Consider the following 16943-nt stretch of genomic DNA (forward strand, 5'->3'; position numbering starts at 1 on the left):
GGATTTCTCTGAGTTATTAATGTTTGTCATTAGACACATTATGCTGGAGGACAGTGACTGGGGAAAAAAAAATGCTGAAATTTATATGGGACAAATATTGACAATAGCTGGCTCCTGGGTATTGGAGAAGAAGAAAAGATGCAAACTATGTTAATGAATGGTAATTAACCACCAGGGTTTGTCTCTCCTGGATCCCAGCTAAATTGGTCCCCGAGTTGCAGCCAGAGACAGTCCTGGCCTAATCCTTTATTATAAAAAGATAAAGGAAAACGACATCATTAGCATATATTTGAGGAGGGAGGGGGGATTAAAAAGTGGAATTATTTCTTTTTAATTCCTGAATGGAGGATTCTTCACACCATAGTTAATTATACATAATAAAAAAAAAGAAAGCGGGAAAGTGGTAAAGAGGAAAACAAAAGCTAGAAGAGGTGAAGAATGGAGTAAAGAAAAAAAAAAAAACAGGGATGATACGAAGGGAGGAGTATGAGGTCTCTTGTGTAGGAAGCCGACTCAAGGACAGAGGAGACCAGGATCGTGGTTTAATATTCAAAATGAATAATAAGAGAGGGAGGAAAAAGGAAACAGATAAAAGGCGTCGGAGGTAGATATGTCAAGGATGGAACGGCTCCTCTAATACACCCCTCTGCTGTGCTGCGCGTGTGCTCATGTGCACCCTTGTTAATGATGTCAACAGCAGGGGTCACTTGTTACAGAAAGGAACCACGCCAACAGTCAGCTGTCAATCATCTGAAAGGTGTAGGAACCCTGCTGTCCACCAGAGATCCTCAGTCCCCATCACACACTGACTGACAGTCCTTTGAACCGCTGGAACGAACCAAATAAAGGAGAGCGTTTAGACAAGACCCTGAAATTCACCACAAGAACACAACACGGACAGGAAATAAGGGAACTGAGATTTATTTGAAAATCCAGATATTTTTGGTAAGAAAATGATTGGCACAATTCACAATTACATTATCAGTAGAACAAATACAGATTAGAAATGGAATATTAGCACCACTTAAAGGAAAAAAAAAATGTCTGAGATTTATGGAATTCAGTAATTTACAAAAACAAGTCAGAATATTACGAGAAACAAAGTTGTGATATTACATTACCATTAATATCAGGACTAAACAAAAACTGTGTCTATTCTGAGGAAAGAACCACAGAGAACTGCCTGTTTTGTGGAGAATGAAATGTTTGCTAGTGGTCGACTGTAAGTGATTTTTTATTTCCATTTTTCTTTCCTTAAAATTACAATTTTATTCTTTTAATATTGTAACTTTTTTTCCCTTTTTTGCGCAAAGCGACGATTGTTTCTCTTGACATCGTTTTTGTTCTCCCTTCAAGTGGCCTTGATACTTCATCACAGAAAAGATAACAGTTCATACAATATCAAGCAAAGTTAATTAGCATCAGAAATAAATAGTGAGCTCCAATCACTGATGGGGTCTCTGAGAGCAGAGCAATCAGGTCTGATAAATGGACGTAACCTCTTACAGTGAAAATTCTGCTCTGTGCTGCACTCGACTTTCTCAAAGTGTCGACTTGGCATTGCTAGGTCAAGTCCCTGCACCCTTAGGTCCTTGAGTTGCCAAATAAATTAGGGGAAGAGGTAAAAGAGGGTAAAAAAAGTCTCACTTAAACATTAGAGTAAGCATTTGCCTTATCACCCCAGGTCTGTGCTGAGAGTGGGGGAGAGTGGCTGCTCTGTAAATTAGCTTGGTGCTAAAGGGCCATGTCTGATAGACGTAGTGCATTGAGGGCTAACACAGATGTCGAGGGCTCATTTACAAAAGCCGGGCTGCTGTGTTGCGCCAGTGGCCCAGAGTGAGTCGACAGCGCTTTTCTCACAAATATTGGTTCTGCTGCCCCGGCTCAGCTTGGCTCAGCCCACCTCCCACTGAGTAGGAACCAGTGAGGGAGAGAAGAAGGGAGGGCAGAAAAAGAAGAGGATGACAGTTTTCCCAGCCTCAGCCCAGGGAGTCAGGCTTTTTCGCTGACTGGTGTTGCGAGCGTGGCCAGCTCTTCTGTCAGCACTTTCCTCTCCTTCATCTTCACACGCACAGCCTCTATTAGCTGGCCGGCAGAGGGGATCTGCAGAGGAGGGGAAGGATAGAAAAGGGGTGTGGGGGCGGTGGTAGAAAAGGGTTAGAGGAAAATGAGGAAGACACAAATACACCACTATTAAAAAAAAAGGGTCAGATGTTTGACACCTGGCGGCTTTTCAGAAAGCTTATGTGTTGTTTTGTGAAAGAAGACAACCTAAGATGGGGCCGGAGGACTCGTGAAACTTTTGAGGGACCATTCATGTTGAGTGCTTTGACAAAGCAATTCACAAATCAGGCTGCGCAGCAGTAGTTCCAACTCCTCATTTCACATCTCATTTTACTCTGACCTGTTTTAAGTTAATCTCCAGACTTTTCCTTGCTTTTATTGATAGGACAGATTGTACAGTGAAAGGGGGGAGTGTTTCAACAATTTTTTTACAACAAAGGTTCATAGTTTTCCAAGTCTGACTAAAAGCTTCATTCACAAGCCTTTTTGCTCTTGTTTTTCCTATCACACTGGCTGATTAATTCCTTGGTAAAAGATAGGAAACAAAATCTATCTAGAAAGTTACAGCCTTCTGTTACTCTGCCTCTCCTGCAGCTCAACAAGGCGACGTTAAAAATTAGTTTTTTATACTAAACCTGCAGTAAATTTGAAAGATCCACACATGATTTTGACAACTCACATGGCCACATATAAGATTTGTTGATTATAATATATAAAATGTGAACCCTGTCTTTTTAATAAAGGATAACGCCAAACGTTGACTTGTTTTGTTGGGGCTGAAGACACAGTACACTTTCCCCATAAGTCACTTTTAACAGATATAAAATATAGAATCAGTCGAGGCGTCCCTGGAGACATTTATGACATTGTTTTTACTGAATTGTATCTGAGCAGGGGAGGTAAGTGGATGAGAACTGATCACTGAACACTTAATCATACAGGATGAAACATGTTGAGCATGAAGAGACTTTTTATCTGTTTTCTTAATTGTTGTGCAAATGCAGGAGAGGTGAAGATAAAGAGGTGGGCGGGTTTATCTTCAGACTTCAGTCTAATTTAGTTTTTCCTCCTGAATCAACACAAGGATTTTATGGTCATTAGGACGCATGATCAAAGGAAGGCATTCTTACGATATCACCCATAAATATTCACTTCAAGTTATGTGCCTTTTACAAGCGCCTTCACTGAGCGAGGGAAACAAATTAATTCCCTGAGCAATTGTCCAAAGCACATGGCCTGAGATGAGAAGTGGACGGGCCAAAATGAAGATGTTGACAACAATATCATAAACTTTACTGTGTAACATCTCCAGGAAGGAAGGGGGGAAATGCAAGGTATCGTGTTGCTGTGCTCTGACTAACACAAACTCATAACACATATTGGTATTAGCTCTGGGGCTGACATCTTTTAAGGACACAGAAAAGCACTGTGATGTGATTTGAAACCATCTACTTATCAATTTCCAATACATCTGCAGAGTGAAGCCTCTGAAACTCATGTGCACATATGAAAACACGCACAGGCCTCCCGCCCCCCCGACACCTCTCTCTTCTTCATTAAAGGTAACAGGAGATGGGAACACAAGGCCCTGTGTGCTGGGAAGTGAGTGTTAAAGTGTATGTGTGTGTGTGTGCACACACTAAGCATGTGTTGTACAGTGGGGAGTCAGTTCCAGCAGCACTGGATGCATCAAACACACGGCGCTATTCCACAGAGAACCACTACACTGGAGTAACTAGTAGATATCTCCCTCTGCTGCGGTCCATCTGGGAAAACTCGCTCTTTCTGTCTCACACACACAAACACACACACAGACACACACGCACAGACACACAAATTCCTGATCAGCTAATTGCACTTAGAGCCACTAACTATGCAAACAACCACCACTAAAATAGAGACACAGCCACAACACAAGGCTCTATGGGACAGGGAAGTGGGAGACTGGATCATTAAAAGTACAAATATGGGAATATGGGTAAACAACACTAACAGGTAAACATGATCTAGATAAGGCCAACATGAGTACGACTTCTGGCAAAAACATGATAAAACTTTATTTCGGGGCATTTTATGTTTTTTTATTGGTGGTTGACACTTAATGTTATTCCTGTGTCAGCGTGGGTTTTCTCTGGCTTCATCTAACAGTCCACAAATGTGAAAATTGGGGTTAGGTCAGATGGAGACTCTAAATTGCGTTAATGGTTGTTTATATGTCAGCTCTGCGATACACTGGCATCGTGTCCAAGGTTTACCCAGCCTCTTGCCAAATGTCAGCTGGGATTGGCTCTGGCTCCCCGCGACCCCAAAAGGATAAGCGGTGTGGATAACGGATGGATGGATGCTTTTATTACAGACAGTATAGCAAGATGACAGGAAGTTAGAGAAAGACAGATGTTAGTCTCCAACCAGAGTCAAACTGGGGTATGCTGCAGTTTATGTTCACTGTCTTACCGCCAAAAAATACGTGGGTATCCCTCTAAACGGCTTGATGACAAATCAAAAGCTCAGAAACAGATCCCTACTCTTTGTGAGATTCTGGAACTCACAAGCAAGACACCATCGCTCCCTTTCATCTAACTGCCACATTTGCTGGGGACCAATACCCTGCAGGGTGGTTGGAGGAAATCTGTGATGCAGCTGCTCTACCTGATCCCCTGGGCTGCTTAAGGCGACGTTGGGAACTGGCAGTAATGTTATGCTACAGTTGATTTAGTCAGGCCCCTGTCCCCTTTGGCAGACCTTGCCAGCACCAGCGCTGAGCAACACTACCACTGTTTTGCAAGAGGTCCTGTCCCCTTTGGCAACACTGAAGAAGCTACTATAGCATTAAGGCATGCTAACTCACATCCATTACTATTCAACAGGCCCTGCAGAGCAGACCTTTTGTCTAGGTGTGATTTCATGAACACGTTTCAGAAGTGATCTGACGAGTAAAGCCACTGACACAGGCAAGTGTGTGTATATCCTGTGTATATATGTGTGTGTATGTGAATGTGTGTGTGTGTGTGTGTGTGTGTGTGTGTGTGTGTGTGTAAAGACAAGGACAGGGGCTGCAAGCAAAATGTGTTTTTATGAGCCAATTAAATGACATTGCTATTCTGCAGCCTGGGGCACTCCTCAAGGCTAGGAGCAGCTCAAAGTTGCAGCACTCCAGTGACCATTGTCTGGTAGTGGCATTACACACATCAACTTTTTTTTTTCTTAAAAGATCGATCATTCCAGCTCTTTTGTCTTCTCCCTTGGAACGCGTTAGCGCATGGGCCCAGTTTGTGTGTAGCTGCAGAGATTGTGTCAGGCGGTCGGATAGCTAAATGAGTACGAATGAGAGGGGAGGGGGATTCAGAGAGTCTAAAAGAGATATGAGGGTGTACATCATCCAAATTTCTGCATGTGCTCAGCAAATAACTACAGAGTGATGCCACATTATCAATTGTAACAGCCATATGTAATTAGGTTGATGTATTCTACTGCAGAAGCAATGTTTCTGTCCTTTTAAAGTCCTGTGTGTACCTTTATGAGTGTGACATCATCATAATGTTTATACAGTTTGTCATAAACAAAGATGTACGCTCCTGTTTGATCTCATAATAGCTGCAAAAAAAACAAGGTGTCACATTTGCGTAGAATGACTAGAGTGTTTTCAAAGTGCTGATAGATTCCTGGGATAAATCTCTGTCCCTGGCTGCTGAGCCGTCTTCAATCTAGGCCACTATTCAAGGTGAGGGAGAAGTAGTTACAGCAGCTTTATCACAGAGGGGAAAACAGCTCTTTGATCTTTGATCCTCTCACTTTTGTTTGAAAATCAAATTTACGATACAGGGGAATAACAACAACAACAACAACACGATAAATAGAGTTAAAAAGAGCCAGAGCACAAAGGCACTATACTAAAAAGTCTTGCATTTGATTATCTCTGATAATGAATATGTCACATTTGCAAAAAGGGGCTCAGGTAAGAAAACCACTAAAGCACCGACAAGTCTATTCTCTCCCTCTCCTCCGTAATTACCCACCCCTGCAGCGGAACAGATCCCTCTCCTTTCTCCCTTTAGGCCACTAGAGACTGATATGAAAGGGAATTGGACACTTGGGGCCACAAATACTGTAATTAAAAATCTCTCCTTTTCTTGATAAGTTGTTTGGAAACATCATTTCAGTGCGCAACATGCATTTGTTAGGGATCTGACCTAAATACACCCTAGATTAAACACAGGGAAGCACCGGGTCTTTGTTTCAGGTTCCTACTCATTAGGTGTGAAAATGAGGTGATTCTGGCACAAGCGGGGTGTAAATATAGAAAGGTGATATCCATACAGAAGAGATGCAACCTTTAGGTAGAATTCAGCAATCGAGAGCACAGCCATGATTAACAGTACGGCTCATTGGCTGAGGTAATGCACTGGGAAGCAGTGACAATCACCAAAAGTGGCTGTGTCTGTACAGAAAACAGTCACTTACAAAAACATGACGGAGGGAAAGAGGTGTTTGGACAGCGACATAAGGGAATGTAACAGAACAAGCCATTTATTCAGTGAGGAAACATTAATCCTCTTTATGTGTTAACTTTAAGAGTCCACTGTGGATGACCCTTGGGTGCAATCAGACTGGCAGCAACGTTAACCTCCAAAATAGCATCAAACCTTAAGAATAATTAAATTTTTCACCTGACTTATCCAAACCCCTGAAACGTTTGCTACACTGTTGTCCACCTGGCAAGTAATGCCATTTCTATTCATATGAATGTAAACACTGAATAAGTCACACTGTGCTACACTATTAACAAGAACTTTAACACCAGTCTCCTCCAGGGAACTCCCTCCTCCAAGCCCCCACCGCTGTTCCAGTGACATATTTACAGTACAAAGGCTCAGCTCGAGTCCCCGCCACGCACATACAAACACACTTAGAGACAAAAAAAGAGTGGCTGATTTAATTAGCTCAATCATTAAATGAGGCTTAATTAGTCACTTTCCTTCGGAGAGAAGTGTGGGACTCAGAGCTGTTCCTTGTCATTACGGAGGCATAATGAGCCACAGAACACAACACAACGCACTTCTCTCACTCTCACAGCACCGACAACAATGGAAAACTTTCTGACAAACCAAGTGCTGAGGCTTTGTTGTGATTAATACCGAGGGTTAATGATGTAATGCCCTGAGAAGTGCCGATATGGAGTGAGGCTTTGTTAAGAAGTGACACAAATAAAGTCTGTTATTTAACATCATAAAAACTATGTCCTTTACTGAGCTACAGCGACCTCTGCCCAAAGTTCAATAAGAAAACAAATTACAAGAATCATTTCAGCCCTGTGGTCCATCCATTAACATCTCTGATGTTTTACAACGTGTCCAGTCCAGATTGGTCCGGCCTGTCTCCACTATTGTCTTAATGTAATGTTCGCCTGCTTGTTATAGTTTGGAGGCTGATAAGAAGTGATGCTTGTACGTCTCCCCCGGGTGTGATTGTGAAGTAAATATTAGCAGGCCCTCAGCGTCACCCCATACTAGTAAACCAAACCACTGTCCTCTCATAAAGAAATCAACAGAGTCAATGACTTTTTAAATGTTATTATACTGTCATGAGGCTTGAGATGGGTACGTGTGTGTACAAAATGAGTCTGAAAAATGATCTGGGGGGAACGTGTGTGTTTTCGTGCATGTGCACACGCTTGCATGCACATGCTCCTCCTGTTCATTATTGGCCAGCAGCAGAAGCCAGTCATTTCCCTGTCTTCATAAAGACTTGGCCCATTAAATTCTACCTCCAGTCAATAATTAGGACTCCACAAATAAACCAAAGGCAATTAAATCAATGCTTCCCCGGGTCGGTGCCTGGACCCTACGGCCCACATGGACACTCCATCTTCACTGCTGGCCTTATTCATGGCGGGTTGCTGTGGAGCCATACAGTGCACCCCCTGGCCTGCTCATGATTATTAGATAGCACCGTCCCTCGATCCTGGCTATGGAGCACTGCTTATGGTGGCTCTCTACTGAGAGGCGTAGGGTTTGATTTCATTAACTCACCAGTGGAGGTGAGAGACGAGGAAATGAATGCAATGTTTCATTTGGTTTTGAGTGGACATGTGGGGCAGCGGTGAGGGGCCTCCGGAAATCTATGCCACTTCGTTGGCATGAAAGGATCCGTAACTCAACATATACAACCAAATCTCTACATAAGACACTTGTTTGCCAATGTCTTGTGGAAGTCTCCCTTGTTATGTTGACATGTGGCAGTGGATGACAGTGATGGCGAACAATAGTCCAACACACAGATACACACAAACCACTCCTCTGGTCTTTCACACATACACACACTTACGCAGAGATACAACACAGAATGAGTGATGGGTTTGCTATTGACAGGGCCACTGAGATAATAAAGTGCTGTCCCTCTGGCAGCTCCATTAGGCACTGACAGTGACAAGATGAGGCTGTCGTGAGTGTGCACACACAAGTGGGTACACATACCCGCACATACGCACACACGCTCAGAGATGGACACAAACTCATCCTCTTTCAGTGACAGCCAGCCAGTTAAGGACATGGATCTCTCTCTCATCTTTCCTTTCACTGGGTCTATTTCTGTCTCTGTCTTTTTATCCAAAGAAGAGTGTGTGAGTGCAGCACAAGGGTAAGATCATATCATTATTAGGGGAGTGTGTTATTAGTGTCACAGGCAGGGTGACAGGCCAGGCCATTCCACTTCACAGATGTTCTGCTTGGTGAGCCTTTCATAAGCTATGACAGAGAGTAGAGAAATCAAGAGGGCACAGTATGATAGTTCTTGAAGTCTATTCCCTCACTAAGAAAATGCTGGCTTCTCAGAATCAGCAGCCATGTGATGTACAGACATATTATCACAGCTGTTTTTAAAATGTCATAGTAAGAGATCGACCTAAACTGAACCAGATTCAGATGCTAAAATACTAAAAGACAGATATATAAAAGCTAGAGAAGAGGACAGAGCCAGATGTTACCTTGATATGACAGTAGTCTTTGAAAAAACAGAGCAAGGAAAAAGCAAGTTAAAAAAATCAAATAAATAAATAAATACCCCCCCCCCCTCTCAAAAAAAAACTGAACAAGATGGACTTTAAAGCGGATAGAAAAAGTCTTTTTCAGTGAGGGGGGATGACTGTGGTGGTCCCAGTGGTCCCCACAGGGACCTGGGGGCAAGTCTCAGCCTTGTCATACTCTGCTCTTCTCCTCCTCCTCGCTCCACACCAGCTCCAGCACCCCCCCACCCCGTCCTCCACCACCCCTGTTCTGCCCACGGAAAACGTCGATAGCAGGCTGCTGGTGCCGAGGTCTCTGGTGGACACTAGCTCATTCTCCCGGCATCGACAGGCCCGCCAAATCAATATTTAGTTCCCCACTAACAAGCTGCCTCGGGGTCTGAGCCAGAGAGAGAGAGAGAGAGAGAGAGAGGGGAGGGAGGAGAGAGAGAGAGGGAGAAAGAGAGGAATGCGGGACAGTGGTGGATGGCAGAGAGAGACAGAGAACAGGGACTGAGAGCTGTCCAGCTAGAAGGGAAAAACATGGATTCAGTAGAGTGTTGTTTGTGTGTGTGTGTGTGTGAGTGTGTGTGTGTGTGTGTGTGTGTGTGTGTGTGTGTGTGTGTGTGTGTGTATATTAGTGTGGGAGGGGGAGAGGAAGGTGGAAAGGTCAGAAGAAGATCTGGGGAACAAGAGAACAGTGTCTGGTGTGTGTCGTGGTGCGGAGGCGACGCATGAGTGCCTGCAGCAGCCGCTGACAAGAACACAGACAAGACACACACACACACACTCGACACTCTCAATCATACACATATCACAGCGAGCAGACGTTGACAGCACTCCAGTAAAGCTCCAACAGAGCACTCACAGATGAGTGGCTGTGCACACCAAGACCCACACACAGTGAGGATGTAGTTGCTTTTCTTTGTTTTGTCACTTGCATCATTCTTTCAGAGCCTGGAGCAGGACACATTTGGGTGGGAACTAAAATTCATCATTCATTTACTTAATATAGGTGAGAATTGGTATCCAGTTGTTTCTATCCTAAAGACTGACAAAGCATATCAGCAAGTTAAAATATTTTATATGATAGGTATCTAGAGAAAAAATGCCAAACAGAGAAATACAAACACAAGAATTTAAGCTTGACAATCAAGACATTGCACTTATACGGTTTATATACAATTTGTAACACAGAGTAACATTATCATTAAATCCTAAAATGAAACAGAAAATTAAAAAAAATATATCAAGTACATCTGTTTTTAAGGTTTTGCACTGTGAATCAATATATATCAATAAATAAATGTATAAATCTACCTGTGCATTTTTTATATTTATATTTATATATTCCATGACCAATTTTCTGTTACCTAAACATTTCTACTAATCTAACCCCAACGAAAGAGAGGATGAAGACTTCTTATTACTGAGAGCGTGAAGGAAGGAGCAGTGTTTTTGTAGACGTGTGAAACTCACCTTTTGCTGCAGGATGTGGTTTAGTTGGTCGAGCCACTCCCGGTCTGTTGGACTCTCTGAACGAGCCTCTGTTCCCTGCAAACACAACAACGAATATGAAAATAAACGCAGTGATAGACATCATGCCATGTTTTTATATCACCTTTAATATTAATGCTTTGTATGTGGATGATACTTCTACAGAGAACCTGCCACTGTATCGTAACACTCTTCTGTGTGTCTGCTGCTTTAGGGCAGAATTGTAACATCACACCAGCCAGGACCTTGAAGGAGCTCTCTGGAGAGTCAGTGGCCGGGTACGCCAGTTTACGTTTTCATGCTACTCATGTAAAGACCTAACAGTGTGGTAGCCTTGTTAGTGCTAATGAACAGGGTGAAGATTGACTGCATGGCAATGTGCACCTCAGCACTAATGTGCTACCTCTTCACATTGAACACCAGGTGTTTGTTGCTCGAAATGATGTGACGAGCCTTGCACCACCTCACAGGGACATGGGGAGGGCAGGGGTTTGTTTGTGTTTGTGTGTGTGTGTGTGTGTGTGTGTGTGTGTGTGTGTGTGTGTGTGCAGCTGCACTTGTAAACTGACGGACCAAACAGACGATCCTGTGAAGTCTGAAGAAGCATGGGCTGTCCAAAGTCACAAGTCCACTTGACGGCTTTTGCAGACTTCATGTGAACTTTGATAGAGTCCGCTGCAGGTGCTGCCTTCACTAGTAGAGTGTATGCTGAAGATTACCCAACATTCATAGCAATATGGACGTGAGTCAGACAAGCAAATGTTGGTTTTCAGACTAATAAGAAGAAAATATCAGACCAATTTGTTGGAGAGAATCCTCCAATAAGAAATGCTTAGGAAGGTAATAGGAAGTTTCCCTCTACATATCAAACATCATCTGTGTGTGCAGTTATTTTGTGCAGCAGTTGACAACACATTTTGCTTGTCCCTATGTAAATAAAATTTATTTTATTGAAAGAAATCCATCTGCATACATGTTTTCACTACTTTATTTATGTAGGAAACTCGTGTTTGAGCACGAGAGCTTTCGACACAGCAGACACAATATGTACATATAACAGTTTGTATGACCTTGTGGATATTGTTTTGAACGTATGTTTTACGTTTAAAAAAAGTCCATCCGCTCCGGCCAGACAAGAACATTAAGGACTACAAACATTAAAACAAGCATGCTGTGCCAGTAGGTGGTGATAAAGTCTAAATCAACTATCCGTCAATGGTCAAATACCAGAGAAGAACACTGTAGTCCAAATAATATTGAGGCAGAAGCCTGTGAATGCTGGTAATGAGGTGCAGTGATGCTAAATTTAGTGGCCAAGTTCTAATTGTACCTAGCAGTACTAACTAAACGTAGAAAGACCGGTATATAGTTGCCATTGTTGTTTTTTCCGGAGCATTCTCATTACACAAAGCAACAGTAGATATGCGCAATATAAGCTGTGATTAAATTCTTTCCCAAACTCTCTATTTTACAAGTTCTTACGGCTACATAGAAACCTGTTTTTGAACATCTGCATTTTGGAAGGTGTTTTTAAAAATCTGTTTTAGTGACTCAAAACTCAGTTTGCAGAGGCTCAAACAGAGGAAAAAGTTTGCTCTGCAATAAATCTGACCAGGTCTGCAAGGGCTTGACAATTCACATTTTGATTAAATATGTGTTTCACCATTGCAGTCCCCAGCTTCCTGGAGCCCTCCATGTGTGATCATGGTGACAGCACTAAGGCTAGGCTAATTTCAGTGTATGCCTAATTAGTGACTGATGCTAAGAGTAACTGAGAAGTAGATGGAGAGCAAGGGGGAGGCAGTGTGTTGTTACATTAGCAAGAGAGAGAAAGAGAGGGTGAGAGAAGAAAGTCTACTTGTGACTGCTGCCTTCAAGCCTCCCACAGGGGTGAACATAGTGTGTGAAAAAGTGTGTGTGTGTGTGTGAGATTCAGTCAGTGCGCTTGTCCACCCTTGGTAGATATATAACAAAGCACAGATGCTCCATCTAACATTAGGTGCAAAACAAACTGGCCTGGCAATTATAGGCTTATTACATCTGGATCATTAACTTCAAAACTAGTTGCCCAGGGAGCCTAGAGCTGCTCTGCATGCTATGGAATGGATAGAGGCACATAACAGTGTGCAGCATGATGCATTTGTGGAGGAGCTACACGCCTTCTATACATCTATGGGCATACAGAACATTGATCTTTATGTTTTAAAGTGTTATTGTGAAAGTAGTCGGCTGTAAGTTTCTGGTCTATTTGAAAAAGGCTTGAAAATCAATTAATAAATTAAAAATACAAAAAGCAAGCCAAAACTAATGCTCTGGAGAAAAGAAAATATGTAGCCTTTGAAAGAGATGGTGGTAATTACACGAAGGTCATCTGTTCCCCAAATTCTCTAAAATAATAACCACAACTAGGAATAATACATTTAAACATTTTGATATGTCAGAAATTCAAAATCGGATCGATTTCCAAATCAAGTACCAATACCAATAACCCCAAATGTTGAAAACTTCCGTGAATATCATTGACAAGTAAAAAATCTGCCACACCAAAGAAAAGTAGCTGAGTTGGAAATGGAGTATTCTCATTTAAAAGTAAAACTGAGAAGTAAAAGCAATCCCAGTGAGCCCTGTGCTCTTATTCTGCACACTGGTATCACAAAACCAAGTGAATAAATGAATACACTTGTGTTGGACTTGTTGAAGACTGACTGGAAATTCTGATAACCTCATGTCATGTCCTCAAGTCCAAAGAAAAACACACAATCAGAGTAAAGGAATGAGTAAAAGCTCAAGACAAGTCACAATTCTGATTCACGTATGAATAATGATTCTCAACACATTGTTGACACAGAACGTGTACATCAAACAAGCCTCAGTTCAGTCTATGTATAGTGTAGATACATTTTTAAAATTCTAACAACTCGTTAGCACAGTTGAGCTCAAACTGGTTACCTCTGCCAAAGTGGTTGTGTTTTTAGCCCTCTGTTTGTTTTGCATGTTGGTTAGTTTGTAAGCAAGATTACACAAAAACAACTAGACAGGATAAGCACAAAACTTGCAGTATGGGTCAGGGAAGAACCCATTTTGGTGCAAATGTGGATGAGGACATTTTCTTTCGTTTCTGTTTTCCCAGGGAATAATTCATGCTTCTTGTTAAAAACTAAAAAAAGCAGGCATATTAAGGTAACTGATATTTATGAGTATGTGAAATTTGATGCAGCTTGATTGAATTCAAGGGGACTGTTAGTCCTTGGTGGACCTGTTTTTAATATCACTTCCATTGCCAAGTTGACGACACTTATATAAAGATATATTTAAAGCTCTTTCAGTGAGTCCAGTAGTTTCAATAAGTTTCAATTAGCGCACATATGAAACATTTCTTGTTTCACCCATTAATATGGCAGCGAAAACGAGTGGTGAAGACAAGAGGATGACTTCGCCCACAGAGGTTTCAGCCTTGATGAAGGGGACTTTTTGTCAAGTGAGAAACAGAGTTCTGTCATCTCCTGGGTGGAGCTGGGCTGCAAAAGGCTAAAATTGGTTTCAAGTGTGAGTAAGTGCCTGGTGCGCCGTCTCTCATCCTGTGATAGATGGGAGGAAGTCCCCAAGGATGGAAGGTTGATTGTAACACGGAGTTGCTAATTGACGACACGGCTGGAATGATCTATGGTGCAGAAAGGACCCACCAAGTTGGAAAAAGAGTGTGAAACTCAGACTTTTACAGGCAGATTGGAGTCAATAGCAAGAATCTACGGCTCAACAACTGTTTTCACCAATGAGAAAGGAGCTGTACTTACTCAACTCGTGCCAAAATAAATCTTTTATCAAGTTGACAGGTGCTGCAGGTGTTGACAGGTTTTTGATCTTGTTGAAAGCAAGATCACCAGCTTTACACATGAAGCCACATCCTTTTCTTGTTGCACTGCAACTTCCCATCTTATTAGGGTCATGTCTTGGTGTGAGGTTCACCTTTAAAAACATTACTTAGTGCTCATCCTTGCTTACTTGCCCACATCTATTTACTCATCAATAGGAGAAGGTCAGACAGGGCAGAGATTTCCAGCAAGGCTAAATACTATTAGATGCAGGTGAAATGAACTAAGATCAGAGAGCTTAAGTTTCTCCTGATTTCCACATTTTCCACCAACGCTAAACTAAAGCATCTGTTTCCAGAGGTGAGGCTGAAGTTGCCGTTGCTCCTTGCCACACATTTATTCTCAATTGACAAAATAAGATACACAACGCCACAAATCAATAATGATGATATGATGTCTTTCCCAGTGCTCTGGTGCAATCACTGAGCAAAACCCCCAGAAAACTTTTAATATTTTTCAAAATTTTACCAAAGAGAAAATCTATTAAAGGTATGTTGAGTGCTGTGGGCATGATCTAAACTTGATATAGATCCTGAAGTTAGCAATTGTAAAAAATGTTCACAGTCCCTTGGCCTTACCTGATCAGTGTCCATTATGTCTGCGAGATCATTCTCTGACATATTGAGAATGGAGGCAGCGATGGATTTGGCTTTGATCATAGACTTGGCTGAGAGGCCGCCTTTCACTGCCACAGTGTTGGCCTGCCTCAACCTCCTCCTCTTCATCAACTGCTGCTTGACCTCTTGAACGTCTAAAAGTATTTCACTGGCCAGGGCCTGAAGGGGGAGGAGAAGAAGGAATAAAAAAAAGAGGATGATGAAATGGATATGGAAAAACAAGAGGGATAGCTCTGCCTGACAGATGAATAAATGAAATTGATCAAGCATGCGCCAGAGAGGCCTAGTACATTATGGAGGAATATTGAGTTTGACACACTCAGATTCTCTTCGGTTTCGCCTCACGCTCCCTTGTAGGAATATGGACCTGAGGGTTTGTTGCCCCGTCGATTGAAAGCTGAAGGAACAGAGCTTTGATATCAAACACACCCCAAGTTTTGCTAAAATCTCCACAAACAGAGAATCATGCATCAGAGAGGGAAAGACAGTGCGCTACTGAAAATACAGCCATTCATTTATTTATTTGCTTTCTGAATGTCTCACAGTACAACAGGGCAGCATAACACTGTTAATAATTAAGCTACGAGGGGCTGTTTCAAATGGCGCCCGAGTGAATGGCAAGTGAGACGAGGAAGGCCTGGGATGGCACAGTTGTCTGGCACTAAATGGGAGTTTGCTCTAAATACAGAGAGACAATTAAATGTTAAAGCTGCCACTGTACACGAGAAAGTCAATAAAGTAAACTCCCCTTTGCTTCATTTTGAGCTTATTGATCGAGGCAATAATCTTCTGTATCATTCCCCTGTAAGCCCGCTGAAAAGCTGACCTTGGAATAGGTGGTCAGGGGAGAGAAAGCTGGAGACAGGAGAACTTGCAGTACACAAAAACAAAAAAAAAAGAAAAGTACAACTTACTCCTGGACATTACACAATATAACCAAGTACATTGTGTACACAATGTACACAAACATAAGAAGAAACATATGAAAACAATCAAGTGATTTACAGTAACAAGGATAATAACACATGAACAATGCTGCATAGCGACAGATGTCTCAATTTCAAGTATCTTAATTTCATACAGGTGGACCAATCGCAGTTTGGAAAGGCAGTGGTAGTTCTCACAGGAGAGAGCTGAGGGAGTAGAAGGAGGCCTGCAGCTCACTGTATATGAGGAGTGTTGCAGTTTGTTTATGGGCAAGAATATACACAAATATACACATGCAGAGCTCAGGCATTCAGAAATTTAAATGAGACAGGACCACAGTACACAAAGCCCACACATATTGAAATAATAAAGTTCAATAAAAGGTAAAAGAATGGTATATACAAATTAACTATTGTGAAATGTCTTCTAAATCTAAATCAGCAGGTCCAGTTGGCTTTGACTTAACTCTCTCTAATGTCTTGTCTGCAGATATTTTTTGAGAAAGATTTGCCTCTGGTTAAAAAAAAAAAATCTCCATCCACATTACCTTTGTTTTAAAAAATTTCGGTTCAAACGAGAACACAAAAACGACTATAAACGCTCAAACAAACATGCCGGGCCAGTAGGTGGCGATAAAGTCTACTTCAATGATCAGTCAAATACCAGAGGCCTCTGTGGTCCAAGTAATATTGGGTGAGGCAGCCGCCTGTGAATGCTCATCATGTGGTGCAGTAATGCTAAATGTAGCTGCAAAACTTGTAATTAGACCTAGGAGGGCTACATAATATAGAGAAACAGGTACATAGCCGCTATTGTTGTTGTTGTTTCTGGGGCAAGCTAATGACACAAAGCAACAGTGGGCATGCGTGAAGGAAACGGTGACTTCATCACTTCCACTCCACTTTACATGCAAACACAGATACACAGAGAACAGAGTTTTTGAAAAACTGCTATTTAGAATGAGTT

General features: G+C 42.1%; 1 protein-coding gene across 2 annotated transcripts in view; it reads right to left on the reverse strand.

Annotated features, from left to right (window-relative positions):
- Positions 1-905: 905 nt before the first annotated feature.
- The window catches only part of cntln (centlein, centrosomal protein), an 81203-nt gene continuing 65165 nt past the window's right edge, over positions 906-16943 (reverse strand). For both annotated transcript variants that reach the window (XM_020101353.2, XM_069530592.1), the window contains exons 25-27: positions 15012-15209; positions 10544-10618; positions 906-2103 (exon numbers count right to left, since the gene is read on the reverse strand). In XM_020101353.2, the coding sequence (XP_019956912.2) occupies positions 1993-2103; positions 10544-10618; positions 15012-15209 (384 nt within the window). In that variant the 3' untranslated portion in view covers positions 906-1992. The remainder of the gene's footprint in view (positions 2104-10543; positions 10619-15011; positions 15210-16943) is intronic.

The sequence above is a fragment of the Paralichthys olivaceus genome, chromosome 8 (genome assembly GCF_024713975.1).
Source record: "Paralichthys olivaceus isolate ysfri-2021 chromosome 8, ASM2471397v2, whole genome shotgun sequence".
In the NCBI taxonomy this organism is placed as follows: Eukaryota; Metazoa; Chordata; class Actinopteri; order Pleuronectiformes; family Paralichthyidae; genus Paralichthys; species Paralichthys olivaceus.